Consider the following 11,471-nt stretch of genomic DNA (forward strand, 5'->3'; position numbering starts at 1 on the left):
TAAAATTGGCCTTTTCCATGCCGTGATGACTTAATTGAAACAACACTTAGCTAAATATGTAATTACCTTTATTTTTAACCTATAAATGGTGTATGTTTTGTAAGTTGTCCTTAACAATAAAAAAAAAATTAAAAAAAAAACATCGTCTAGGCTTCATATGTGTTCAATGAGGGTCTAAATGTATCTGTACATTTAAATTGATGAACAAAAACAATGAAAATTCTTATTTATTATCCGGCTAGGAAATTTGAAATTCTCGGCATTTCTCTACTATGATATGAACGTATTATACATGTGAACCTTCCCCTTGTATCACTCTGTTTATTTATGATAACCTCATCATAAGCCATCGCCTAGTTTAAAAGATCTAAGCGACTTTGTTGTATACTATGTAGAGATATCAAAACTAAAGTATCAACATTAAAATGCCCTAATGCATGACCCTCTAACCTTTGAAGAAAACATTTGGAGCTAATTCCACCCATCACAATTTCATTGAAATTAGTTAAATGCAGGTTTCCTAACGATGTTTTCCTTCACCACCGAGCACGAGATGATTTGCAAAGATATAAAGTACATGAAAATTCATTGGTGCTTACCAGGGTTCGAATCCATAATCAACGGTGAGAATGAGTTCTAATCAATAAGCCATGTCGGTTCTCATATTTCATATATGTTAATTATAATTTCAGGAGACAGGCCTAATACCTACACGTTCACCAAGGCTCTTGCCGAGGACATGCTGATCAAGGAATGCAATAACCTTCCTGTCGCGATCGTTAGACCTTCAATTGGTAAGTTAAACGAGACGTGTAGATGGAAGCTGACCGGCACATACGCCATCTGATGGTATTTGGTCACCACCGTAAATATTGGCGCTGTAAGAAATAACCATTTCACATCGCCAAGCGTATTTAAGTGTCAATAGAGCTTCGGTTTACAAGCCGCGTAGCGATGTAAAAAGTCGCAGGATCCATCCTGACCCTTGGGGCTATTGTGGTACTCCTAATACAATTGACAAGCTTAAAGGGAGGGGTAACAATGTGATTCCTTAATTAATTTTAGGGCATCACTAGTATTATTCAAAAAAAAAATGTTATGCCTCTTGTGCCTAAAGTTACACTGGCTGACTCACTCAAACCGGAACATAACCATGAGGTATTGCTGCTTAGTAGTTATATGTGATAAATGAGCCTAGACGGTACTTGCACAAAGACCTATCACAAAGTATCACCAAGTGTTTGCTTTAGTTTTTTTTAAATTATTGCTTAAGCAAGTTTACAGCTCCGTTAAATAGTTGCGGAAACAAATGATGCACTTTATCTATTATAAATAAATGATTTATACAATATTATAGATAAAACATAGATATCGGATATCGGAGTACAGTGTAACGATGACTCTTGATGTCTTGTTAGTCACAACTGAAACTATCAAGATCATTCGATTGGCGTAGATTAAAATTGATTGGAATATTATATATGTAGATATTTTTATTTATCCCGTTTAGTTAGATCGTTTCAAGATTTTATTGGTATTAGTTGTGCATTTTCATAAGACGTAGGTTTCCTCGAGATTATTTATTGACATATTCTGTAATAGTTGACAAAAGTAACTACTGAGTTTCTTGCCGCTTCTCGGTTGAATCTACATACTTTCCGAGCCGGTATTAGCTCGACATCTAATTCAACACTGTAAAATGACGATTTTACCGAAGAAATGAGAATTCAGTGAGGCTTTTTAAATCTGTACCTACTATACTAAGTTTAGATTCACTACACAATGTTCTAACTGAACCACGGCTCTCTGCTCGTATGTTTCATTTCAATTATACTTCAAAACTACCCGCAGTCGAGTTTCTGTAAGAAATCACTTTATAGCTCACTCGTGATTATCATAATAATTATTTATATAAGTAGTGTCGGATATTGCCTTCTAGTATTACAGGTTCTTAAACTGCGGTAATTTTTAATTCAAGTTCCCCAGTAATAGCTCTGAAGTTCCTAAAATAATTTCAAACGAGAAAATAATAATATCATGAGTTATTCTGCCGCCAAGCAGCAATAATTGGTATTGTTGTGTTCCGGTTTTAATGGTGAGTGAGCCAGTGTAACTACAGGCACAAGGGACATAACATCTTCGTTCCAAAGGTTGGTGGCGCATTGGCGATGTGAGGAATGTTTAATATTTGTTACATTATCAATGTCTATGGGCCTATGGTGGTGACCACTAAACAGGTGGCCCCATTTGCCGGTCCGCCTACATCATACATAAAAAAGAGAATAAATTCATCCGTATGTGTACAAAACTAATACTAAAAGTCCATATCAAATCATATGTCCAGTAAAAGAAATAATAATAATTTCTTTCTACGAATTCTTTTGAATTTATGGATGCTAGTCTTATTAGTCAATAAATTTCGTTGAAAGATAACTATGTTATCGTTTAACATAATTACACAGTTTTTAAAATATTTTTAATCGCACGATAAATTTAGGCGTGTAGATAAACAAGGGTTTTTTTTAACGTTTCATAATCAATCATATGATAACGATGACGGGTTTAATACATTCCAATGGCAAGAGGAGTTGCAATAAACAAACCTTCGATCTTCATATACGACCTGCTAATGGCTCCGCTACATCGTGCACTACAAACAGTTCTTGTTTAATGTATCTTTATTTGTAACACAGCACAATTCCACTTAACTTTCATTTTATTTCCAAAGTTATGTAATACCTCCTGAGATTCTCAGTTATCGCTTCAAGCTGAGATTTAAACTATTGATGTATTGCAGACACGGTGTCTCTAGATTATAGATTCTATATTTTTTATCAATGTAAATAGTCAGACCGACTGATAAATGAGCCAACCAATGGTAAGTGGGCACCACTGTGGACATTGGCTCTGTAAAAATATTTATTGTCCTTTACACCGCCAATGCACCACCAACGTTGGAAAGTGAGATGTTATGTCCCTTGTGCCTTTAGTTTGAGTTGGCTCACTCAATCTTCAAGCTGGATCACAGCAATACTAAGTATTGCTGTCTAGCGGTAGAATACGTATCATATACCTAGAATACCCATAAATTAAAATATTTATTAATAACATTATGTTTTAAATTCTCAGTACTCTCATCTGTCCGGGAGCCGGTTAAAGGTTGGGTGGATAACTGGAATGGTCCCAATGGCATCATAGCAGCGGTCGGCAAGGGCGTATTCCGTACCATGCTTGGCACGGGTGGACGTGTCGCAGATTTGGTGCCAGTCGATACCGTCATCAATCTGATGATTGTTTGCGCTTGGCGGACTCATTTGAGACGGTAAATGAGAAATTAATTATAATGATGTATGTATAATAAGAACATTTGTAAAAACGCTTTTTTTTTTAATTATTTAGTAATTTGACTCTGAATACCGATTGGTCGATAACAGCATACGATCCAATCGGCAGCCAATGCGCATCATTTAGTCTTAGTTAATCTCACTTTGATCATCAATTTGGACGCTTCTAGTTAATCATACTATCAATCTATCGATTGACTGCATTGTGATAATTTCCTTAGAGGTATGTGGATCAGCTTGAGGTATTCTATTTTTCAAGGGATAGCATACGGTTTTCTGAGCCGAACTTAATAAATCCGAAGGCAAATCAATTGCAAATTATCTTCGATATTAATTTCTTAGAGCCGAGATGGCCCAGTGGTTAGAACGCGTGCATCTTAACCGATGATTTCGGGTTCAAATCCAAGCAGGCACCACTGAATTTTCATGTGCTTAATTTGTGTTTATAATTCATCTCGTGCTCGGCGGTGAAGGAAAACATCGTGAGGAAACCTGCATGTGTCTAAATTCAACGAAATTCTGCCACATGTGTATTCCACCAACCCGCATTGGAGCAGCGTGGTGGAATATGCTCCATACCTTCTCCTCAACGGGAGAGGAGGCCTTAGCCCAGCAGTGGGAAATTTACAGGCTGATTATGTTATGTTTATGTTATGTTATTAATTTCTTTCTTGCAAATGGTTCCTTGGGCTATTTCTTATTTTTATCTTCATAATATATCTTTATCCCCAATTTATAGTTAAATGCTGGGAGCGTTTAGGGCGCTAAGAAAAAGGCGCACTATTTCGTCATGATATGTAACTTAGGCAACTGTTAAAAGTATTGAGACTAAAAATGTAGATTAAGGAGAAAGCAGATCCTCTAATAATTTTATTACTGGATTTTTAGAGGTGACGGTGTGGTGGTCTACAACTGCTGCACGGGTCAGCAGAATCCGATCACGTGGCAACGTTTCGTCAAAACCAGTTTCAAGTATATGAGAAAACATCCCTTTAGTGAGTATCTGATCGCTTTAACTGTCTAGTGTTTTACTAATTTGATTCAAAACTTGTAGTGTTTTAATGCAATATTGTTTTATTCGTGTGCGTATTGAACTATATTACAATTTTTCAATCAATAGGTGTATGCTTTAGGAATAAATGATCCTCAATCTTCCGAATCAATTACTTACTTTTTTGACAATTTAGATCAATCTATGAAAAAAAAATTAAGTATCTTAAACAAATATTTTAGCCATATCATATGATCTGTTATTTTTGGGCAAATTTACATTTTCAACCAAAAGTAATTGTAAATGAAATGTTTGATTTATTTTTGTTTTAGGATTTATAATTTGCGCTGTATTTTAGTGTTTTCATATTATGTTTCCAGGTGAAATTACTTGGTATCCTGGTGGAGATATTACGAATAACCGTCTCAAGCACAGCACGCTGACGTTTTTGCAGCACAGAGCACCGGCCACCATCATAGACCTCATCGCCAAACTCACTGGAAACAAACCTATGTATGTTTTATCAATCGAAAAATATGTACTAAAAATAGAGAACTGTTTTAAGAATGCAATAATGGTCCAAAAATTACACCAGCAATTCCGCCATAAGTGGTCACCTTGGCTCAAAGACTTGGCACTGCAAGTGATATAATGCTAACCTTACACCGTCAATGCACCGGCAACCATGGAATCTAGTGTCGATTCTCTTTGCCAACTCAAATTTAACTTAAACCGGAAAATAGCAATAGTAATAATGTTTGGCAGAAGAATAATTATTGATAATTGAATGCTACAACACATTCGGACGCCTGAATAAATCATTACCACTATAATATATACTGAGTTTATTTAGACTTTGTAAGTTTGGAAAAGGAATAAAAGAAGGAAGGAAATTTTGGTATGCATAAAACTTGGATATACAGCTATATATATCTAAGGTAGACTCTGTATATATCCACAGTCTATTGGCAATGTGTCTTATATACTGTGCCTTGGTAAGAGGATTGTTAACAGCGAATTGCTAAGATGATCAGCTCGAAATTATAAGAGCAGGTTGAATGCTTATGAATATTTAATGTCAAATATTTTGGGCCTAGAATTACTGTGCACATATGCCAGATAGAGCCATCATGGAATTGTTTTCTATGATGGATGTATTTATGTAATACAATAATCTACAGCAATACTCGTATTGCTGTAGATTACGTATAAGAAAGAGTACGTATATATACATAGTTCCAAATTAGACATTTTTTCCGAAGGTTTTTTGAAGTTTTGAAGTTCCTCAGGTGGTGATTCAATGACAATTCATAAGTGAACGAGATTTGAGAATTAAATATTAAGGACGCGTTCTGTTTAGGCACAATCCGTTAAATGATTATTCATTCAAATTTTATTTTTTTGTTTTAAAGTTTTAATAATCTTTTGCTAATTTCAGGATGGTTCGTGTTCAGAACAAGTTGGAAAAAGCCTCAGCATGCTTGGAATACTTTACTACTCGTCAATGGGCCTTTGCTGACGACAATGTACAGGCCCTCTGTACCGCCCTCTCGCCCGAGGACCGGAATACATTCGACTTTGATGTCACTAACATAGACTGGGACGCCTATATCGAATCCTACGTCTTAGGTATACGGAGGTTCCTCTTCAAGGAAAGTCCGGACACTTTGCCTAAGTCAAGAAAATTACTACGTAGGTGAGTAAAGAAAACAATTTTTTTTATCTTTAGCAGGAACGCTTCAATTGAGGAATTTGATAAGAGGCACTAAAACTCATATATCTATATGAACTACGAGGAATATGAACATGCCTAAAAAGGCTACTGGCGAAGTTAATAAGGTTAAGCGAAGCCGAGAGGTTCACTTGATTCGATTCTTGCAATCTCGGCTCTTGCAAACTCTGTTAAATACCGACCGTTGTCGATTTACGTACAAGTCAAAGGACTGGAAGTATCATTCAATGAGCCTCCGAGGTTGCATGAGTGTGTAGTCACGTACTTAGGATTTCGTAAAACTTCGACAATTATTTCGACGTGGCTACTTTCCGAGTAGTGTAGAGGGCGTTTTACGCGGTTAATGGCCTGTCAATCATACGTTATACTTAGTCAGTCATTTTGCACAGCACACACCCATAGAAAGTATTATTGTTTAGCGGTAGAATAACATGTGTGTGTAGTAATTTTCCAGTAGGACACAGAGCACTACCACTCTTAGTACTGTTATAGGAATAATCTAATCGATCCCACTTTAATTTCTCACTGCTTGGTAAATGCATCTAATAAATAATAAAATATTACTAGATACTGTTCAGATTAATTCTGCATGTTACCCTATTTTGTGGATAAGTTATTTAGCAAAATGGGCAAGTTTCCATGTGAGGTCCAGGATTGCGAGGAGGATTGCCAAATTAATCAATAGAAATGATTAAATCCAAATTTAATACTTTTAATAATTCAAGTAAAAATTGATGTTGACACTAATACTAGATTATGGAAGTACACGTTTTGCATTATTTATGGGTTTAATTAGAAATGTATTTAGATAATTTACATTATAATTTCTTAATTTCCAGGTTACACATAGTGCACATTCTTACTCAAGTGGCTGCCGTATTCTTCCTTTGGAGATTCCTTTTCAGCCGTTCCAATGCACTGCGAAACATATGGCGCCGAATTGTCGACCTATTAACGCGAGCCGCGAGACTTTTAGCCATCGCCTGATGTCCCGCTTCCATAATATATAATAAACTTCGTTGACATCGCCACTTACAGCTTAAGAACGCTTTAAACAATAAAAAGAACCCTTTCGACGTTTTCTTTTCATGTTGACATTAATATAACGACAAGATGGCGGTCGTAAACAGTCAAACACCGATAGTTTTTAAAGCTTCACAAGCGGCTTGCGGCTTTAACGTCAACTCGACGTTGCCATGACATATGTCAACGCACGTTCCACATGTCAAATTGAAACGTCAACTGTCATTTTGACAGTTCAAGTCGCGTTCGAATTATCGAGCGCTAGACGTTAGATTTTTAAAATGTTAAGGTGTTATTCCGGATTTTTTTGTACCGTTACAGCTCAATGATAAATCAAATAAAAAAAAATGATAAAGTTCAAAACTTTATGCATAGTAATAATTATTGTAATAGAGACGCAATAATTCCCGTTATATTAATGATTGTAAATTGAGCCATAGATAATATAACTGCCTTATTTGTAAGTGCTGTATTTTTGTCACTCGAACGGTGTCACAACGACTTAATAACTTAAATCGGTTCTACGCGTTTAATTATAGTTTATAGAAAAAGAGAGAAAAAACTCCACCTTAAGCCGTAATATAAGTGCAACCAATTATTGTTGGTACTTCTTCTTTCGACTATTGTAACATTTGTAGCATATTTATTTGTTAATTAGCAACATTGAACAAAGCAACAAAGCTTTACCGGTAGCGAAATATGATAAAAATTGTGAACGATACAATTTAAATTCAAGTTGATTATATTTATTTAATTTAAGAAAATTGGGAATATTATCGGTATAACATTGTTTTTGAAAAGAAGGTTGTAAGATTATTTCTAGCTACCGGTCAGTCTGCCAAAGATGTCGATTTAATTTATGTAAATTAAAAAAATAATGCTTTTCACTATTAATATTTATATATATTGTTTTAATCGATTGCGGAAAAAAATCACTAGGAAAATTTTCAATCTTCGCTAGGCTAATCTTTAAATAAAAAAGAACAACTTATTTACAATGAAAATGTTAGTGAAATTTTTGCGATTTTTTTTTTCTAATTATTAGAAACTAACGCTCAAAATTTAGCGAATGAAGCAAAAAAGTTATCGATTATTTTGAAAATTTATCGTTTGTTAAATTTAAATTTGTAAATTAGAAATACAAAAAACGCATTTTCTAAAAAGTAAGTGACTGTAATTGTTTTTGTCTAGAAAGTTTGTATGTAGCTTGGAAAGGGTTTGGAGATAATATTGTTAATTTACGTTTGAATTTGTTATAAATAAACTATTCCAATCTAGACATAATCAAAGTTATAACGTAATTATTCTCTATAAATTTAAATAAAGGAAATACAATTGAATCAATAATAATTAGGTGACAGTCTTCGATATAAAAGATGTCAAAATTAATCTTTTTACAAAAAAAATAATAATACGTTAGTGACGCGATTTATGACAGTTGACTTTTGAATTCTCTAGACACGTTTAAAAATTAATAAGCTGACAGATCGTTAGTGCTCTAGAAAGGGACAGCGACTGTGCTGCCAATTTCTATTTCCTTTGCGTAGTCTGTAATTACAAAAAAATTCACAATTACTAGACGCATGATACCTTTGTCTCTCTCACAATTTTATGCTTTGCTGACTGAGAGGGAACGCTCACCGTCCATTCTATTTATATGGGTTTCACAAATAAAAAAAAAAAACATTACAAAATATAATACGACGTTTTCTTCTGGCGAACGAAATCGACAGAATGTATGTATGTAATGAATGTTATATAGTTATATGGAAATCAGTTTGGCAACAAAGTTTTTATAGTTTGATTATAAATATTTCTTTTTTTTTTTTGTAACAACAACGTGTCTAGAGATAAAATGTCAATTTAGTTTACTGTTTTTTTTTCTAGTTAGAATTACACGATGACTATAAAAAAAAGTGAAATATGACAAAGGATATTATAATGGTAAAAGATAAAAAAATCGCGTTGTCGGCCATCTTGTTTGGTCATTTCGTTCCATGTCATGACGCTTCCTTAATATAGGTATATTGTAAGGTATTTATTTAAAATATTTAAATGTAATTAATTTACAATTTTATTTATTTTAATGTAATGCTAGTTATTATTCGTAATATACCGAAATGTGAAAATTTTGAAATACAAATTTAGTATAGTGTGAAATTTTGTCCCGTAGCTCTTTTTTAAGCTGACGATAAAAAAAAAATGAAAATAGTTATTTGATAATTGTTTTTGTAATTATATTCAAAATAATTAAAAACAAATAAATGTCACACAAGTTCAAAGACCGGCCGTGATCGTACATTGGTGTCAACCCTTTGTTCGAATCTCAGAGTATGGCCTATTGTCAAATTAGTATGAAAATGTTTTCAGTGTTTATAACAAAGAGCTAATTTAACTATCAGAGTTTATTCTGTGTTTTAATTTGTCACATTTGATATTCCATATAGCTTTTAAATAAAGTATTCCGGCTTGTCTTCCTTTTAACGGACTTTTACATATTAAAATATAAAGCATCGTTTTTGTGTTGTACTATATCCAATATTTTCTATGATTATTGAATACAAAACTCGCTCGCTCATTGGTTAGTCAAATGGAATGGTATAAACCGACTTTCACAATAAGCGTTCACTTTATTCAATATTATGGTTAATTAATAATGTTCAAATCTTAAAAATGTGGTAAGTAGAATTTAAAATAGGAACGGTACGTATTACGCATTGATTGTGAACGCCGGCTTATCGGCCGCTATTGGTTCTTATTTGTAGCCAATAGCAAACGAGATCGAGACGTGCTAACTTAACATTACGAAAATAGACTATAGTAAAATTTTTAATCGATTTAACTTCCATAATACATATTATTATTCGATTTATTTAAAAAAAAAAAATACCTACAGGATGTTCGGTATATACGTACTGTTAAGTAATGCCTAAGTTTTGTTAAATGTTAGCATTTTACTTAATATAAGCCTAATGCTTTCGCTTTCGATCTATCAGAATGTGTCGCGAAACGTTGGAATCGATTCAATCAATACCCGATTATTTGCAACTTGTACTCAAATTTAGCTGCCATTAATTTTAGTCGAATATCAAATCGATTTTTTTGCTATAAAATATTCGGCATTGAATATCGATTCCGATTTCTTCCAGTGTTAAATATTATTTAAGTTAACTTAGACGTTGTTATACGTGTTTATTGGGACGAATAATTGTATGTCTCTCGATTATCGTATCGATTCGCTATATCGATTACGAATCGTGCTTCGGCAGCGTAGTACAACGGATTAGTGTATAATAATAAATTCCTAAAAAACGAGTTTCTTTATTGATTATTTGTTTTATTTGTCGCTTGTAAGTAATATTATATGTAAATTTTGAACAAACTTTTGTCATGCAGTTTATTTTAGCGTGTAAAATTAATTTATGCTTATGTATATTTAAATGTATTTTTTTTTTCATTTTATTTGCATAAATGCGACATATTATTGTGTATATAGAATTTAGTTACCCAAAGATACGATCCATATACACGAAAGCGAATTTTGTTTGTATCATTCGCTGTATGGCGTAGATTTTCGGAGTTTTGTGTGAAATTAGACGGTTTTTGAACGGACTATCAATCGTTTGACGCCATTGTATTTGTATTTCGTTTTTTAAAATATTAAAAATCGAGATATAATAATACGAATCGATGCGATGCTTAATAACGTGTATCATAATTAATATTCTCTGTAAAAAGAATCTATAACTATCACATTAAGAAATAAAATGGCGTTTCGCGCCGAAATAATACAAAATGGCGTCATGACAGTTCGTTTGGAAACCGTGAGAGAAAATGCTTTAAATTGAATTTGTTTCGCTTAGATGCCAGCGGTTTATGGTAATGGTATTAAAATCCGTAAAATCTTGGTGGAATGTTATTAACTAGTGCTGGGTATTAAATGTTCAACGATCGATTGTCCCCATTCCGGATTAATTAGGCTTCCTTTTTTTTCACAAAATATCTGACTAATTTCGGCAAATCATATTATATTCATAAAATTAATAATTTTAACGGCATTCTAATATTCGTCACGATATATAACTTTTTTAAATTGAAATAGAAACAGAGTGAGATGAAATTACGTTGTTTACCTAGTTAGAGCGGGATGGGGATAGTCCGTAGGCAGCCAACGTGTCTCGGTGATAGGATGGTATATACATGGGGGGTTAATTTATTATTCCATATATATTAAAATAAAAGAATGTAAAGTTTTTTATGTTTTATTTTGTAAACCCTGACTATTAATAAGTCTATTAACTAAAGTTCTAATAAAATATTCAGGCTGTTCTCAGTTTATTGATATTAAATATGTAATTCAAAATACTGATCTTACTAATAT

The 11,471-nt window shown here is 33.3% G+C and overlaps 1 protein-coding gene across 2 annotated transcripts in view; it reads left to right on the forward strand.

Moving 5' to 3' along the window:
- Nucleotides 1-8,318, forward strand: part of LOC113391692 (putative fatty acyl-CoA reductase CG5065) — a 63,238-nt gene extending 54,920 nt beyond the window's left edge. For both annotated transcript variants that reach the window (XM_026627750.2, XM_026627748.2), the window contains exons 7-12: nucleotides 693-794; nucleotides 3,130-3,322; nucleotides 4,233-4,339; nucleotides 4,716-4,848; nucleotides 5,774-6,031; nucleotides 6,907-8,318. In XM_026627750.2, coding sequence (XP_026483535.1) covers nucleotides 693-794; nucleotides 3,130-3,322; nucleotides 4,233-4,339; nucleotides 4,716-4,848; nucleotides 5,774-6,031; nucleotides 6,907-7,054 — 941 coding nt within the window. In that variant the 3' untranslated portion in view covers nucleotides 7,055-8,318. The remainder of the gene's footprint in view (nucleotides 1-692; nucleotides 795-3,129; nucleotides 3,323-4,232; nucleotides 4,340-4,715; nucleotides 4,849-5,773; nucleotides 6,032-6,906) is intronic.
- The last annotated feature ends 3,153 nt before the right edge of the window (nucleotides 8,319-11,471 follow it).

This window comes from Vanessa tameamea, chromosome 30 (assembly GCF_037043105.1).
Source record: "Vanessa tameamea isolate UH-Manoa-2023 chromosome 30, ilVanTame1 primary haplotype, whole genome shotgun sequence".
Classification (NCBI taxonomy): domain Eukaryota; kingdom Metazoa; phylum Arthropoda; class Insecta; order Lepidoptera; family Nymphalidae; genus Vanessa; species Vanessa tameamea.